Below are 19,118 nucleotides of genomic sequence, written 5' to 3' on the forward strand. Positions count from 1 at the left end.
GTGTACTTGCTTCGAAGTGAATGCTGCATTTTCAAAAAGAGGTTCCTCTGAAATTTTTGTATATTAGCATTTAGAAAATGTGATGCTTCAAAATCTTCCAATGCTTGCTAGGAAACTAGACAGCGAGTTAAAGGCTCTGAGTCTTCCTTGCCAATAAATACATAACTCAAGTAAATCACTGATATGGCCAGTCAACACTGAAAAAACTGTTTGCAGCATTTTCTTGACAAAAATAATTTTTGTGGTCTTTCATAATGCATATATTCATGTAAAATAATGATAAGCTGAAAAATGCTTATATCTCTTGTGGTTAGAATTTGGTTAAATTACTGCATGATTTATGGACAGTTCATCATTATGGAAATAATATGTTGTGTGGGGCCATGACATTTTGAACATTTAACTGTAAGTGATGATAATGACGCTTCTAATGGCTCCATTAAGGGAGGACCCAAGCCAAACCCAAGCCAAACCCACGCCAATCGGTGCTTGGCGTCATAAGATTATATTGTCTAACTGTCAACCCAGAAACAATAATAGGGGGCAGATATGTTACACTTTCCAACCAAGTCTGTGAATGACACACAACATCAGGATTTGTCATATTGCCTTTTGGATGTTTGTACCTTCTTGAGTGACATGTATGTGTTTTTCAGTTTTCATGCTTTTAATTGTCTTATCTGCATGAATTCTCTGGATGAAGATATGGGTCAGGAATGAGTGACTCATTCGTGTGAGATTGTTTCCTTTGTCTTTCACAACTTGTATTACTGTGTCAGGGATATTTTCTATTTTCCAACAAGTTATTGTGCAAATGGAGCGACAGTGCGCACGTAAAACTGCTGTTATTCAACTGACTTATTGCATTGGAATGAATTCTTGGGATTAGATGAAGTGATATTGTGATATGGCATATATTGTCATGGGATATGGATTGCACTACCTTACTCATTGAAACCATTAGAAGGATAAGTTACTGTAGAGAGACAAGCACAAAATAGGCCTCCACTATGCAAGATGTTGTAAGAGATGACTGAAGTGAGGATTAAGTGGTAACAGTGTGTGACCTGTCTTAATGTGTGTGGGCGGTGGGGTAGCCTAGTGGTTAAAGCGTTGGCTTCTCACGCTGAAGACTCGGGTTCGATTCCCCATATGGGTACAATGTGTGAAGCCAATTTCTGGTGTCCCCCGCCGTGATATTGCTGGAATATTGTTTAAAGCGGTGTTAAACCATACTAACTCACTCTTATTGTGTGTCTTTGTATCCAGACTGCAGGGGTTGTTCTTCATGCTATCAGATATTGATTTGTCTGGCAAGGCTGCACTGATTCACAGACGTCCTCTGTGGTCTAGTGTGAAAGAACATTAGTCTGCAGTTTGATCCCTGACTCAAAAGAAGTTAAAAAAATTGTTTTTGGACAAACCCTACGTTATCCTTGGCATTAACAGTATAAAACAAGGATTGGTCAGCTCTGAGTAACTGTATCGTGTTCGAGTTTGGTGTCTGTGCCAAAGTGTGGCATAGATTATCAGTGGGCTTGGACTAGAAAACTGACATTAGTCAGTATTAGTACTAGCAACCACACGTCACATACACATTACAATATGTGTAAAGTTATTTTGAATAAGATGCTGACCCATCTTTGTTCATCATCCTATCAACTAGGGTTCTTTGCAGTGTGAAGATTCACAAATTTAACAGCTGTCATGGGATAGCTGACGTTAGGGTAGTAGCAATCCACTGAATCCATGCACACAATATCTTCAATATCATTTTATTTCATTGTAGTTTGATGGTCATGTGGTCGATGCAAAGATTTGCATTTTGAGAATGGCAATAATATGTTGAATGCAGTTTTTCATCCTGAGATATGTAAAGTGAGACCCCTGTGAAATTTATTATGACTTTTTAGGAACCTTTTGTCTTGGATATTTTAGTTAATTTTACTTTTCCTGTTCTTTGATGAGAAATTCCTGTTACAGGAAGATCACATTTACACTATTAGTTTTGGCCTACGCTTTTTTTCTATCTTTTATCATGTTACACAGTGGGTTAAGTTAAACTTACTTATACAGACATACAAGGATGTGGTAAGTTGCATTTGAGTCAACAAATAGATGTCTTTCTATGAACTTATGCACTTGTTTTGCAGATTGACTATATCATGCACATTTTGAATTTGAGAAATTTGAAGTTATTATTAAACATATCCCTGTTTCATAAGTATGTTACCAGGCTTTTCGAGTTTCATGCAATGGTTATTGTCCCACATAAGAATGTTTATAAAAACATTATGCCACTTGTATTATTGAAAAATTCCATTGCTTTGATGGCATCGTCAGTTGAAATTATCATCCGTATACTCTCAGTGGTAAAATTCCATGGGATATGTGACATTATGTGGTTGACTAGATGTTTCTGTGACAGATTGAAAATGTAAAGTAAAGAAGTGGAATACTTTGATATAGCATATTATATTCTGGTATCATGGATGTGTTTTACCCATTGGTTAATCCTATTCCAATTGTAACTTGACTTTGAGGATTAGAAGTTATGGTAATGTTGCTGAGCTCCCCTTTCCCTTCACCGCGCTGTCAGTGTTTCTGTCACAGCAACTCCCAGACTGTTTATGGTGGACTGTGTGGTTTCAGGTCAGGTGGACCCGGAGGCCCCCCTCGGGAGCAGAGCAAGAGGCTCCAACAGACTCAAGCTCAGGTGGATGAGGTATGGCGCCATGCGGAGCAAACTAGGCCATCATGGCTTGTCCAGCACATTCTTTCAACATTCTCATGTATGATTAGTACTTTTGGGTGAATCTGTATACTGTGGTATCAGTAGAACTGCGGTATTTTGCCTTGGTTTCAGTATACCGTAATGCAGTCCAAAAATTCATTATTTTTGGTTTTCGTACCGTCATTTCTATCTAGTCATAAAATGACAGTTTTATTCATTCAAAATAACAAAGATTATGGTTTTCTTTTTTTTCCATGTTATTACACAATGTAAGGTTTTGCTCTCAATTTTCTGCATTATGATCATGTCTCATATACCGAACCGAAACGGACTGAACTGAAGTACCGCAATACGTACCGTACCATGGTGAGAGCGTACCATTTCACCCCTATTAGTACTTACACTTTTTCACTTCCAAAATGATCCTTCATTGATACCACAACTGCTAAATGTCTTTTAGACGTAGAATCAACATCTGTTGAAGACCATTTGAACACTGGGGATACCAGTTTCGAATTGTTTTCCAGCAACCTTTTTCTATTCATATGTTGCGACTACAACAGAGACTGACATGGACATGATGGTCATAAGTTTGTTGAACTACTGGATTTCTGAAAAAATAGAAGATGTCACTTCATATGAACCACATGTCTGAAATGATCTCAAGGGGTAGTTGGATACGACCAATGGTATCCACTACTGCTTACTTGATCAAGTGGTGAGACTTCATCCCATAGGACGTGGGATCATCAACTATTGTTTTTAGGCTAATGTGACAGACCAGGAACTATCAGAGTCAACAACGACCAACAAATAAATATAAACCTTTCAAAGTAGTACTTGACTTCATGAAGTTGTGTGTCACTGTCAGATTTATGGACTGTAGCATGTAGACATGATATTTAGAGATGCTGTGTATATTTGTTTCAGGTTGTGGATATTATGCGAGTGAATGTTGACAAGGTGCTGGAGAGAGATTCCAAAATAGCTGAGCTGGATGATAGAGCTGGTATGTATGGCTTGCAAATCAATCAAGGGCATCAGTAATTAAATGTCAGTTCAACCAAATAAGAAGAGAAGGCTTTGCACACACTCAAAGGCCCTTGAAGACTTTGGTGTTTTGGAAAGGTCATGGGTTTGAATTCTTCATTTTCTAACCGATACCCATTTCAAATACATGATCTAAATAAAACAAAATATTGAGTTTCAATGAAACTTGAGTATACATATAAGTTTTAAAGGCATTTTGTGTTCAATAGTTTCATGGCAATAATCATAGAGTAATATCTCCCTTGCAGTAATTGTTTGTTTCTTGTTAGCTTTTGGGCTAGGAGCATAACATGTTTTTATTTCAAGTTCAAGTTGACACAGTTTTAGCCAAGTGAATTGAAGGAAATAGAATTTTCTTAGGGATGCTGAAAGACCTTTGAGATATAGACCTTGAAGTTTTTTCGCTGTGCTCCAGGACAAACAGCGTTGAGAATGGCTGAGGTTTGTCGAAGTGAATTACCTATGAAAGTTTCAAGTGATCGTTGTACTCCTCATAAACTCACAAACAAGATTTCCATCTTTGATTTTCATTCCAGCAAACCATGTTTTTTGTGATGAATGTTTTTCAATAATATTAGAACATTACAATTAAATGACCTTTGTCAAAATTAATTGTATTAAAAAAAGCCATCAACTCTCCTTTCTTTGCATTCCTGTCTCAAAAGTATTGATACATGATGGCACTGGTAGGAATAATGCACTCCCTGATGGCTTTGAATAAAATAAATATTTTTTCAGGATACCTTAATTGCTTCGGGTTTGATATTTTGATTATTGCAAAGACTTTAAGGACTTTCAGTCTTAAGTCCGACATTGGATAGGGAAACAGAGTTTTGAACTTGAGAACTTGAAGTTCTGCCTGTCAAAACCAGTCAGATCAGTGCATTTATATACCGGTATGTTTCTGGGGAGTTTGTGGACCCAATTATATCTATATACCGCTGATATTGTGATGTATTTTGTTACAGATGCACTACAGGCGGGAGCTTCTCAGTTTGAAGCTAGTGCTGGTAAACTCAAACGAAAATATTGGTGGAAGAATTGTAAGGTAATGAATAACCCTGACCTATTCAGAATATTCTCATTAGGAAAGGTTCATTGGTCACTTGAATTGGGAAAGTGTTAAAACCAATTTGGAAATTATTACTGGTACTCACATTTGCAGAATCCTTGGGCCAAATATTGGTCTTTGAGCAGGTCTCCATAAATTGCTGTTTTTCATATAAGATATGTATTCTGTGATCTAATTTTAAGAAAGTATGTAGAATTAAAGGGGAATTTGCTGTCTTTTTGCACATTGTTTGGAGATAAATGCTGTAATTTGTATACAACTTTCAGATGTTGATAATCCTGGGATCAATTGTTGCTGTAATTGTAATCATAATCATTGGTGAGTGAGGGGCAGTACTTACCCCAACCAGATCTGTGGATGTTGTCGTGTGTTAGCACATCGATGTGTCGCTAGTCGCAGATTAATCACTTACTCCACACATACCATGTTTTTAGATTATTATTTTTTTTAAATATGGAAATAATTATTTTTACTTTGGATGCCCTTAATCAAACATAATTAGAAATATATAAATACATTTATGGTTGATCAATTCCAGCCATAGCAAACTTGTCATCTGATCTTTGCACCGAATCAACATCAATTGTTGCTCGTTGTCACTGAACCGAGGGTGAGAAGTGGAGTATTTTTTCTTCTGTTGCCCTTTCCAAAACTATTTGTTTCACCATCTCCATCTGACTGAAGGTACCAGTTACAGTCCAGGAAAAAATGTCACAGGTCCTTGACTAAGCAAGTTTCAGACTAGCGGTCCTCTCTCCTAACTATGAAAAGGGTAACAGTGGAGAAATATGTTCCATTTGTGAAAACATGGTGTGTGGAAGATAGATTGTTATGTTAGTCCTGATTAGTTTTGTGTCACTTGCATCTAAGTTTTCTGATGACTGTTGTAATTAGTTAGTTAGTGTGCAGTTATGTCTTTCACTTTTCTGTCACATTGCCGTTATCTTGCTTTTCCAGATGTGGGCTATTCTTATTACTATAATTCTAGTGATAATCATTATCATTGTTGGTAAGTTTTTGTTTTATTTGTATTTGGGGTTTGGTTGCTTTCAAACTAATTTGATTCTGTAACACTGTGATCAATATTGGTGTTTACTTGTATATTCTTGCTTCTTAAACATCCAGCCTTTCCTTAAAATCAATCCAGTGAAAAACATCATGCTATTGACTGTAGGATGATTCACATAAACATTTCTTTTTTTAGAATTTTTGTTTGTTTGTGGTTGTGTGTGAAGGTTAAATATTGAGAAATATCTGAAGTTTAGTACTGATTCTCACACTTGGTAAATATTTCATTTGGCCCATATCAATATATATTTGCAAAACCTTTGTTAGAAAAATATCTGATTCTTTCATATTACATGTACTGTATACTGCATGTATGGTTTTAGGCTTAATGCGTATGATGGCAGCCAAGGTTGAGACTAAATATAATAAATAGTCTGCTTATCAGGACAAGATGATACATGTATGAGATTTGTAAGAAGCAAAGGCTGGAATTTTAAGACAAACATATCATGGAAGCAATCTTAGCTGCAAAAAGCTTACATGTAGCAGCTGCAGCCATTTTGCTTTTCCCATGATCACACTGGAGCATATAGAATGTTGTTAAATAAGATTAAATTACTGTTGCTTTTTTCTTGAAACATGTCAAAGGTAGGTTGACAGTGAGTTTGTGTGTTTCTGAAACTCTTGATGGAAAAAGTAGTTACATGGATGTATCTGAAGATATTTTCATATGATGCTTGAAACGGAGCACCTACAAGGCTTGATATCAGTCGTCCTCATGAAAGACTTGTATTCTGTCAGTGTGGTAGGATTAGATAAAACGGTCACCCTTAGCTCGATACAGAGGATTGCAGTCGTGACAAATCCATTGTACACTCATGTTCTGTTAGTCTTCCAGTATCAACTTGAAGATTAAACTATCAGTGTCCTCCTTTGCCTCAGACTCAAAATACAGCAGGGTCCTGTTCCATAAAGTATCCAAATCTTTGACAATCATAATCAGTGTTAAAATATGACAGTCATAGATCGCTTTGTGAAAATGGACTCTGGCTGCTTGTTAAATGATCTCATTTAGGGCTCAGTTATCAGCTTGTTGTGTAGTAGTGTTGTTGCTTGCAGTCCAGCCTTGCAAGAAATTGATATGGGGTCTTATACCTCATACCTCAGTGACTGTTTATACTTTTTTTCCTTTAGTGTAAAATGTTGACAATCCAAGCTTTCAGATGATAACACCTATATTAGTTGGTATCCAGCATTTTCAATTCAAGTTCTTCTCTGAAGCATCCTGGAAATATCTTAAGCCAATCCAACTTTGGCACAGAACTTGCTATGAGCTCAGGATCAACACTGAAATTTGACCAAACAAAGGTTCTAAGCCCCATTTTACAAAACAGTGTAACTACTTGACTGGACTTACAACAGTTAGTGCTAAGATTGCTTTGTGGAAGAGGCCCCAGACAAAGTATAAGACACAGACTGATATTTGACCAGGGCCCCGTTCCTCAAAGCGATCGTAGCGCTACGACAGTCGTAAGCCTATGTTAAAGTATGGGAGTTACAATCATCTTAGCGCTACGATCGCTTTGAGGAACGGGGCCCTGATCTGTCCACACAAAACATGATGCCATGATACAGCTGCAGTATTACTGAGGGAGTATGAATTCATGTGCTAGTTACTTCGTCACTATAGAAATGGTGAGCCTGCTCCTGTTAGGAGTTTGCTAAATTTTATTCACACCAGTTTAAATTGACTTGGTATAGATTAGGATGCTAGTCATGTCTTAATTGAATATTTAACAAACTTATATTAGTCTCTTGTGGAAGAGTGCATACACATGATAAATGAGCCACGGTAGAGAGAAGTAATAGAACAGATCTTGCTTCAAGCAGCATAAAACCTTACTCACTCACTCTCTCCCTTATGAAAATGACACACATGCTCAAGCTATCACCTGACACAGGAGAACTATTTTCTTCCAGTCCAGTGAGTGTTAGGATGAACTGATATCAAATATGCAATCGTGCAAACACCTAAAGCTATTACAAGTACTAGTAATCAATCTTTGAATAAGCAAGCTACAGTATTCATTTACCAATACACCAAATTCCCTTGGTAGATGCACTCGGGGCGGTGGAGTAGCCTAGTGGTTAAAGCGTTGGCTCGTCACACCCAAGACCCGGGTTCAAATCCCCACATGGGTACAATGTGTGAAGCCCATTTCTGGTGTCCCCCGCCGTGATGTTGCTGGAATATTACTAAAAGCGGCGTAAAACCAAACTCAGTCAGTCAGTGGTAGATGCACTCAGGAAACAACTGTTGCTATCATGAAATCAGTTCATTCTCACTTCTGTCGTAGTTCATGTAGCACTCTCTAACCCAGCTATCAAACTGTCCAGGAAGTTTCATCCATAACCAACACAAACAGCAGCATGAGACATGAATTTTAAACACTGTAAAACAAGCAAAAGGTGAAGAGAAGCATTTTCACAGTTTTTGTATCTTCAAAGCTTTTAAAGCTACTTGCTTTTCACACATTTCTGTAGGAAAGCACATACAAAATGAATCATAGGTTGTATATATGAAATTCATTTTTGATTGTTCATGTTTATTTGCTTTACTCAATTATGTGATTCTACAGTTTGTTTCTCACTAATACATTATCAGAAATTGCATGTTGCAATTATATTAGAATTAAAGAAATTATGTTAGAATTAAAGAGAGACATTTCTGTCTTAATGCTGTCGGCAGTGTGGGCAACCTCGTAATGAGCAGGTAGATTGTTGACTGTACTATCAGTAGCTAGCTACTGTCTGTGACTGTCTAGATATCACATATATCATGCATACAGGATATACCATGTATATAACCCACTTTCCCAGGAATAATTTCATGCTTCTAGTTATGGTTATAGTCGAGATATGTCAACTGACCATTGAGGTATCTCTAATTCTGTGAGTTACCCTTAATTGCTATTGTATTCTATTGTCTGAAATTTCTGAATTATCGTGTTGAGATTGAAAGGTGCTAATTTATTGCATTCTGTGGATGCTATGGTTGCATTGCGATATAATGTTCCTGGAACTGAGCTATTCAGTGCAGAATCAATGACTCCTCATTACTTCCAAACAAGATTTTCTCCAAAAGGACTTTCTGTTGCCTGGGAAAGTATGTGTATGTATACATGAATATCCTGTATACAGTGTTCAAGAACCCTCCTGGGGATGCGGTGTAGTTAGTCAAGTACCCATACATCCATGTTGTGTTACATATTGTCCCTAGATGTCCATACCACATCAACAAGCTTTTTTGGTTATGGGATAGACACATTGTAGAAGACAAAGTCAGTGTTGTGAACAAAGTACATACATTGTGAGCACTCACAAAACATTCACCAGTCTAAACAAAGTCAGGTTTGAGAAAATACAAAAAACTCATCAAATATAAGGGATAAATTCTTTGGTAATCAATAAAAGTTTCATATCTAAGTGTTTTTCCAACTTTAAAATGCTTATTGAAGAGTTGAATATGTAAATACTTCCCACAGATTAGGATCGTCTTACTTTGCTGAATTAACTGTCCAGACAGACATTTTACAACATTTGGCTTATTAAGATGTAGCCTGAAATTGGGTTTCGCTGGATTTTGGTGGTGATGTTTATTCATTGTTGACAAAGAGATGCAGAGTTTATGTGGGAACATTATTTGAACAAATAGATTTTAATGTCACCACATTAAACTAAGTACAAGTACGAGCAATTACAAAGCCTCTTTTGGCTGTTATTGTCATCAGCACATGGTCATGATATTAACAATCACCGCATAAGCTGCCTCTGCTGTTCTCCAGAAGGACTTGCCCCCTCTTCACTATTAACCCTGTTGTTTCATCAGGTTATGACAGTGCTGTAATCAACTTGTACATGCGATGTAATTTGTTTTCATTACCAACAATGTCTGTATTCCAGTCTTTGCCTGACTTTAAAGTCTACCAGCCCAAATGTTTTTCTTTTCTTTTTTTCATCATTTAATCAACCAGGAATTTTACTGTTAATATGTGAACTATTGTTTGTCAAAGTTGTTTGTTAAAGGACATATTACAATATTTTGGCCTCAGACTGCTGACTAAATATTCAGATGTTAATATGCAAGGATTCCGGTTGACGGGTTTGAGGTGGTCGGAGTGTACAGTTGAGATTGATGTTAACAGACTGTACATGCTGAGGGACAGGTAATTCACCCCAAAGGCTATGCTAGGGTACAATGTTTTAGATTGTTTTAATGGTTACATGAAATGATACAATTAGATACAGGTTGTCATAGATAAGAACAGGTCAGAATACTTTGATGGTCTGTCAGAAATTATACATATTATCACTTGGGGAAACTAGAAGATAATATCAATTTTTGCAATCACTATTTTTATAAGGTATGTTGTTGAGATGGTAAGGTCTGATTACTGTCTTCTGTCACACTGTGGTGATTAAGCTAATGAGGCTTTGATGTTTACATGCAAAAAAGTTGAAAACTTAAGATTGAAGAAAAAAAATCAATATGTGATTATGGCACTGTCACTTGATTTGTTCTTTCATGAGGATTGAATTCAAATTTTATGTAATTAATATTCTCTCTTTCTTTCCTTCCTCCCAATGCCAAACCCTTTAGTGTATTTTGTCACCAACTACGGCTAAGGGTATTTTTGCCTGCAATCTTTTTCTTCCTTTTCAATTTCTTATTACACTTCAAGCAACTGTGCATGGTAGAAGAAATTGTCTTTCTTCAGGCCAGATATCTGCAGGGATCAGTATTGTTCAAAATATATATTGAAGCATACAACTAAGATTCTTATAGCAGCTGGGGACACATGTTGATGAAGATGCAATTACAAATATGACCCAAAAGATTTGATTTTGAGAGGGTTTGCCTGAGTTTCATCTATGATGAGTTAATTATATGTAATAATCAAAATTAATGTGAGTTGTCCTCTAAATGTGATAAAAGTAAAATGCATTGGAATTGTCATTAAATGATTGATTTTCTTTTCACTGTAAACTTGACAAAGATATTATATTTTAAGTTTTAGTGTAATTTCAAAGTTCCTTCCACTATATTGGTTATTCTTCTGTAATAATTTGAAAGTATTATGGGTTGAAACATCAGTTGACAGTAAATGCTCAAAAAGAAATAATCCCAACATTCCTTGTGGGTATAAATCCCCTATACGTAGTCATCAATGACTTAAATCTATTTAGTATCATATATGAAGAGTTTTATGTTGTAGATCATATCTATCGCATTGCTAAAGCCTCAGACTGCTGTTGCGAAGCAGCTTTCAGCAGAACCACACAACTGCATGACGTAGAATGTAGATGCATGCACTCTGCACTGTCATTCAGTTAACACCAAAAATTACAGACATAGAAAATGAAAAGGAAAGTGGGAGAGTGCTCCCCTGTTGAACTCCTAGTTTCAAAATTGTATTCAAGATATGAAGGTCTTGCAAGGGTGTGAGTCTTCTCTAGAACTGATGACAGTTAGGTATTTGAACCATATTTAAATATTAGTAAGTATTATTGATATGAAACATACAAATATGCTTTCTGCATAATGTTTGTTGCACCATATTAATGGAGTCTGCACATTTAGGATTGGAATGCAATATGTTATGCTGCTGTATGTTGTTTCTTGGAATATTTCCAAAGTAGTTTTGTACAGTGCATATCAAGTTATATGCATTATTGAACTCCTTCAAAACACACCTGTTAGCATTATTTTCACTTACCAGTTTATCAGAATTTGAACTTGTTATTCGCATAAAAATATCTAAAATGAGCATCACACCCCTTTAACATTAGTATCATGATCAAGTTTGACAATGTGAATGGTGATAATTGTCTACTGTACAATGTCTTCTGAACATTTCGGGGGGAAAACATCACTGTTGTCTAAATGGATTACCATTAATGTTGAAAGCACTCGGGGCCTATTTTGCATTATTATTTTTTTCACACAGTGCCCTACCTTTGACATATACCCCTCCAACGCCCTCCTACGTTACAATCAACAATTGGAGAAAATGCTTTTCATTTAAGATAATAAATAAGATAACTTTGATCACTTTCAAGATGGTGTAATAATATAAGGGAGATAACTGTATTTGGGAAGTACATGATGTGTTTGAAATTGCTTGTGCTGGAATACTGATAATGAAAATCAAAGGCATGGTTCCCGTCCTATATTTCTAAATGCATGTGCATGATGTAGCTATACACTAAGAGCTATCTTACATGCAGTAGAATGAGGAGTGTTTATTGTCGCAAAGAGTTAATCAGAAGTAAAGTAAAATTTTACTGTCAACTTCTGCGTGTTATCGTAAAATAAATATCAAGGAGTCAGGTTATTACCTCTGGAATGTAATTTTCACATGAAAAATATCAGTTTATCTGTTGTAGGATTACAATTTTGATAAGTATGACCAGTTATTTATGCTATCATCCATTGCTCTAAGCAGCATCTTGCTGTTTGAACTGAAATCTGTTTCTGTAAATTGATTAAGAATGTTCTAAACTCCCTTTGGGGAATGGAATTTCTAATCAACAATGCACTGTTGAGTGATTTGATATGTTCTTCTTTTTGTGACATAATGAACACTCCCCAGCCAAAATCAGTCAAGTATTCACTCCAAGCAATTTGAATTCACTGTTTTCCTTGTTCAATTCCTTTGCACTAGTACAATTTCAATACGAAACACCATTCCTTAATTGCTAATTTGATATAGAACATTTCAGTTCAGAAATGTCAGTGTATCTAGTCAGTGAGTTTTATTAAATGTGCTTATAACAGCACCTTTTTTTCAAATTAGTAGAGTTATGATTTCCTGCATTTTTAGACTTAGATAAATAATCTTTGTTGCACAAACATAATTAAAAAAATGTAAGTTAAAAATTTGTAAAGATTAATTGCTGTTATTTTAGTGTGGGCCGTCACAAGTCAAGGAGGAGGAAGTTCCAGCAACAACAACAACAACAACAGCCCTGCGACTATCGACAACAACCCAGCAAGCGGAACAACACCTGGTACAAGGCGCTAAGTCTCTCCTTCATGTTAGCGTTATACAAGGGCAGACAACTCCTCATTGGCAGTAGGCCTCTGCCCCCCAAAAGTACTTCAGCATATTTTGATACGGACATCGCAAGGACAGTGATTGTGGCGCACTTAGAACTATTTCCAACCAACACGTAGCCTTTGACATTTCTATTACTCTTTGTTCAATTTCATTGATGATGTCATATAAGGAATGCTAAAAGACGCAGTGCGAATACTTAATCTTTTCAGATTGTTAAATTATTTATCTTTGACAGTGTGTTTTGCAAGATTCACTACTGTTAATTGTATAGTATATTTTGTTGAAATGTTTCAAATATGTATCATTTAAATTAACCTTTTATTGTTCATAGTTTTCACTGTTTGAAGCTTTTTGTTGTGTATGACTCTGTATACTTTATTAACCAGCCGATCTGGTGCGAGTGGTATTATGTCTGTGATAAGTACAGCAATCAGTGATTAATTAGCAAAATAACCATGAAACTTCATTGCATCAGTAGATGTTTAAACTAAGTGGAACAACCTTCTGTAGTAACTCAAGACAGTGTGAGATATCCAGCAGGATAGAAACTCTCTTGTGCTACTGCTTCACAAATGTTTCCCAGATACTAGCCAGAGTCAGTCTTTCAGCATCATGTTCCCATACATATTGGCAGAGAGAGAGCCATGTTGCAATGGTTGCATGTAATAACTTATAAAACAACAAGTTTTGAGATTCAAATTTTATTCCTGTTTGAAGAACCTGTTAATCGAGTACGCTTGTTCAGTGTAGCTGCTCTGATGGGTTTTAAAATTCAAGTTCTGTTCCTGATTGAAGAACCTGTTGATTCAGTCTGCTTGTTAAGTGTAGCTGCGTTATATAATAGTGATGGAGGATGTGATGTCTGTTGACAATATTTCATCCTGACTCAGAGTTCTGAGAAAAGGGGGTGGAACGTCATACATTCCAGAATGTGTATTTTCATTTTCACCTCATTTTACCAGAGCGATTGTGCATTTTGTGTTGAAATCCTCTTCAATCCGTATCAAAATCTGATGAAGACTACTGACCCCTAGTATCCATTCTAAAATATTGGCTAGAACTAGTTGTGAAAAGGATGGAATAATTGTAACATAAGGTGTACATTTAGTCCTTTGTGTATATGATGCCTCAGTTTACCTATCATGTGATCATTTCTTTCTTGCTTTTTTAGACCTTTTAAGGTTTATTCATTGGTTCCATCTTTCACTTTGAGTTGTGAATAAATGATAAGCCCGAGGAAACTCACAGAAGATGTGTTACTCAATTCCTTTGAGACTTATTCATTTCTGTATCTGTTTGTTTTGCTGTGTTTTCATGGGACAAGGGTCATCAGTCAAATTTAAATTTGTTTCAGCAGCGTATACAAGTTAGGGTTTGGTAAATATCAGATTTACTAAATGGCCCTAACACATTTATTGTCCATGCTATTGTTAATCATATATATATTTGAGACTTTACTGTGTTATGAGAAGTTACTTGTTTATTGTTTGACATTTGAGAAATTAAGGAAAAGGATTTTATCTTGCCATCATGTTCCTGGAATTGAAGTATATCATCATCTGATGAGCCTTTTCAAGTTGTTCCTGTAGTTGCTGCTTTAGTTAGTTCTGGAAAGTATAAATTGTATACATCTTGCATCATTGGCGTTTTGAGAATGAGGAATTTCTTGTAAATGCAGGTTGTAAGTATGCAAGAAACTAGTTGTAAAAAGTAGTCCAAGTCTCAACTAATACCTGTCTTCTGATTGCCACGATTGTATTGTTAGCTTGTACATACAGAATATCAAACTATATAACTCTTGTCCTGTGAGTAGAATGAAGCTCTTCTTATATTGATATTTCTCTTGATGATGAAATCATTGATTTTCAAGGATTGTCTGTCAACATTTCCTGAGCTGGATTTATAGGTGATGGTCAAGTTGGAAAAAATAGAGTGAGGTAAGAGTTTCAAGAAAGATGTCCCCACCTTTGTAGTGATGTGTTTACATATTACTTCAGGACAGGGTTGGATTAATTTAATGGACAAGGCAAGTACCATTTCTTTATGGTGTTGGGATTTGTCTATATCGTTCATAACAGAATGAAGCTCAGATTCTTGGATTCAGTCTGATGAAAACCATATCTGGTACGTTGCTTTCTGTCACATTCAGAAGAAGAAAAACAACCTTGACCTCACTGTAACTTCACCCTTGGTCCATTGAAAAAATTAACCTTAAAACCATTTTGACCTCAGTGAGTGCCTGCATGGGGGTCTGTTTAAGTTTGGGTACACAATTTGTATTGAGAATATGTTACATTCCACTATAATGGATTATGGGAGTACTAAAATCTCCTATATTAGGGACTCGTCACTGCTTAAGCCTTCCTTGGTCATCAATGTTTTCACATCATTTCCTACCATTCATTCCAGCAGATTTAGATTTTGTGGTTCATGTATTACACAGTATGAAATAATTGCTGGTGAATCTGTTGAGTATGTGACAGGCTTGTTGCACAGCAGTTATATGCTACTGTGGTGAGAGACCTCAAGGTACCAAGTCTGAGAATCTCTCTTCGGCTGAGTTCTGGCTTCATCTAGTGTCACCGCCATTGTATAGATGTCATCACTTATTGTCCTACTGCACCTAGAATATGTTTACATGTTGCCATAGCAACACATAGATCTATAAAAACAACTGCTCACATCCACATCAGGGAACTGTTCTGTATCAGTTGTCCATAGATCTGTTTGAGCTGGACTTTAGGTATTTTGTGCCAGTAATAGCTGTGATGATGTCAGTCTGATGTCAATGAATGAAAAAGAGAAGAAACTTCAAATCCTGGCATTTCGATTTGTGATCTGTGCCAAATGCTTTCACCTGTGTAGATCTTTGGTATTGCTTCAATTTGACTGTATTCTTATGGGCATTTTATTAGCACAGTTTACATGACAATACATGTATGTACCAGATAGGGCTTCAGGCTAGTTAAAGGGATGAACCTGCAGCTTCATATTTATGGACTTAAACAAGCATCATCTGTATATTCTCATAGACTTTTCAAAAGGTATATGAAATCAGACTGATACTGTTAGGTTCAGTCTTCAAAAGCTGGAAAGAATTAATCTCGACTGAACATTCTTTTATGGCTTGAGGTCTGTTCTTGCTGCCCAGTGACCATCTTGTGCAACATGAAGCCCACCTCGTGTATGATTCTGAAGACTGAAAGGTGTGTCTGCTGCTCAGAAGATGCAGTTCTCTGTAGACAAGATGACAGCTGCCGTATGAATCTCGTGAGTCTTTGCTGACATTGACATCCTCGTGGATGTGGACAGTTGTCCTTCTCTGCAGCATGATGGCAGACAGTTGCAACATCATAGTGGCAAACAGGTTACAAGGGATTTTGTGCATTTTAATCAGTATTTGTAATATATATTTAATTAGCAGCAGATGCATGCTTTTCTGGGAAGGTTCATCTTCATTTGTGCAACTTGCAATAGTTCATGTATTTTAGTCAGTGAAATATCTTCAGTCTTCCTCCATCAGTATATTTTTCGTGGACAATGTCGGATGTGTTCAAGATCACCATTATTCAATGAGTAATGTGAAAAGTTTACTTTGTTTTGTCTTAATAGTCAGTAACTGATTACAGCTGTTTCCCTAGCCAGTTGTTTGTGGGTATTCTCTTATCAAACTGTACTGTTAGTGGAAGTATAGCATACATGGCATACATTTTGCTGGTAGTTCAAATGCAGATACTATGCAGAGGATCATCCAGCTTCATGCAAGAAAAGCTTTTGAGGTATATGAACAAGCTGTCTCCTTTTTTTTAATGTTTGCAAGTTTGTATCTGTATGATGGAAATGGATCTTATCAGAATGATGTGTATGCTGCTGCAGTTGATGTTGTGTATAGTGTTCACATTGTCACCCCTCCCCGTGTCGTAGGTCACTGACACAAGGCTTTCCTAGTATCTTGCATTCTCTCCTGACACTCTGCTAGTTCCAATAAATAAATGTCATGTGTATTTATCATTGAGTTGACAGATTGTATGTACATTGTAAATGTCATATGTTAATGTAATAAATAAAATTGCCTCTTGTAAATTTATATTTTAGTTTGTTTTTCTTGTGGCTGAAAAGATTAATCAAGGGGTATTGACCAGAAAAGCCAGGATACCTATTTCTGAGTATGACCAGAGACCATATAATAGATATATTATTATATGGTCTCTGGTATGACACAGCATTCCCATCGCAGAAAACTGCCTGCAGAGAGTTATATACGTTAAGTTGTCAAGCACTGAGAAAAGTGGGAAAGACGACAGAATACCTTCCGCCATCTTTGAAAACTATGTGCGCGACTCGACTCGAGTTTTTAGTACTTCGTTATCTAAGTGCAGCTTCCTTTTTTAGCCTTTGGACATCCGTTACTATCTTCTTTAGGGTTAGTTTAACGAATATGTTTAGGGATAGGGCCTGCACGCACAACTCCCAGAATTCTGTAGCTCTGTTTTTTTCAAAGACGTAAATATTTTTTATTTGTGATAACTTACTTTTCATTTTCAAAATCGTTCAAATACATGTAATCCTATTTTAATAGTTATTTTTTATTTTGATGCTCCCTTATTTTTTTCTTATTTCATAGCTCGTGCTTACCTATAATAGGAAGTGCATGTCACATTGTGGCACTAAAGAATGCTTGGTAGGTATCCGATATTCTGGAGGTGTACCAACAAGTGAAGACATTAAAGTTCTGTGGGGATTCTGGGTTAGAACTGACCCCGGCAACTTAAGCAGGTTGTAAGAGAGTTGTGAGGGGCGGTGGGGTAGCCTAATGGTTAAAGCGTTGGCTCGTCACGCCGAAGACCCGGGTTCGAATCCCCACATGGGTACAATGTGTGAAGCCCATTTCTGGTGTCCCCTGCCGGGATGTTGCCATAAAACCAAACTCAGTCAGTGTAAGAGAGTTGTGAGTATGGTTTTCTGCTTTCAGCAGTTTCACAGCAGGGATCACCAGAAATGGGCTTCAGACATTGTGCCCTTGTGTGGAATCAAACCCAGGTCTTTGGTGTGATGGGTGGATGCTTTAACCACCAGGCTACCCCACGGCCCCTATCCATGACATCACTGATCATGTGTAAATGTACCTTGACAGTTATGTGGATCAGTGTTCACAGTATTAAATCAGCCTGTTGTCTGGTCCAGACTGGCTTATTATCAGACTGCCAAAATGCCAGGATATTGTGGAGTGCAATATTCAAAATGCAAACGTTTTAGTAATGGATGTTCCAATGGCCAAAACTGCAAATTACGGAGCCCTCTGTAGAGTTCTGTCACAGACATGATGTGTATTCTACCCAGACACAAATGTGCAGCCCTCTGCTGTTTGGACGAATAGTATTACTCTTAACTATGCCATTATCTTGTTATGATTAAATCAGTTTATCCAGATTGTGATCCTCGGTACCAGAGTTCATCTTTATTTTTATGAATCGCTCCTTAGTTATCAACTTTACCCTGTAGCAGTTTTGGTTGTTGTCCCCGCCCGCAACGCGGAATGGGGGACTATGTATTCAGCGGCGTACGTCCGTCCGTCCGTCCCGATTCTTGTTAACGCAATATCTAATGAACTGTTGTACCCAATGTCTTCAAATTTGGTGACAGCCTACATTGGGAGATTATGCAGACACCAGTCGATTTGGGTGACCTTGACCTTATTTTCAAGTTTACATTGGGGTATTACACAGACACCAATTTATTTGGGTGACCTTGACCTTATCTTCGCCAAGTATGTTGACAGCCTACATTGGGTGATTATGCAGACACCATTCACAGGCCTACCATACAAACGGTGAACAAATCATCAAAACTGATCTCTTATACACCAAAACAGAACAAAAAACACCAAAACTGCAACAATATCCTCTAAAACCGAAACAATACATCTGTAATGGAAGACAAAAGTTTGAAATGGAAACAAAACTCGCGTATCAGCTACAAGAGCGCGCGAGAACGGTCGCCGAGCATACAAAACAGCATTCATAGCATCCCAACACGGCAGTCATAGCATCCCGAAACGGCATACAAATCGTCAAAGATGGCGGCGAGGGGAGACGAATATGAGTCTAATCTTGAAAATTTGATATCGGGATGT

At 36.9% G+C, this 19,118-nt stretch overlaps 1 protein-coding gene across 7 annotated transcripts in view; it reads left to right on the forward strand.

Moving 5' to 3' along the window:
- LOC124265861 (vesicle-associated membrane protein 3-like) overlaps positions 1-17,072 on the forward strand; it is a 35,040-nt gene extending 17,968 nt beyond the window's left edge. For 5 of the 7 annotated variants that reach the window (XM_046700709.1, XM_046700707.1, XM_046700708.1 and 2 more), the window contains 5 exons: positions 2,653-2,725; positions 3,665-3,743; positions 4,753-4,832; positions 5,814-5,865; positions 12,834-17,072. In XM_046700709.1, the coding sequence (XP_046556665.1) occupies positions 2,653-2,725; positions 3,665-3,743; positions 4,753-4,832; positions 5,814-5,865; positions 12,834-12,949 (400 nt within the window). In that variant the 3' untranslated portion in view covers positions 12,950-17,072. Of the gene's footprint in view, positions 1-2,652; positions 2,726-3,664; positions 3,744-4,752; positions 4,833-5,122; positions 5,175-5,813; positions 5,866-10,524; positions 10,553-12,833 lie in introns of all 7 variants that reach the window. The other 2 variants (XM_046700711.1, XM_046700705.1) reach the window with 2 other exon arrangements.
- Positions 17,073-19,118: the final 2,046 nt, after the last annotated feature.

Source organism: Haliotis rubra, unplaced genomic scaffold (assembly GCF_003918875.1).
Source record: "Haliotis rubra isolate DU_JTF1 unplaced genomic scaffold, ASM391887v1 Scf122, whole genome shotgun sequence".
NCBI lineage: Eukaryota > Metazoa > Mollusca > Gastropoda > Lepetellida > Haliotidae > Haliotis > Haliotis rubra.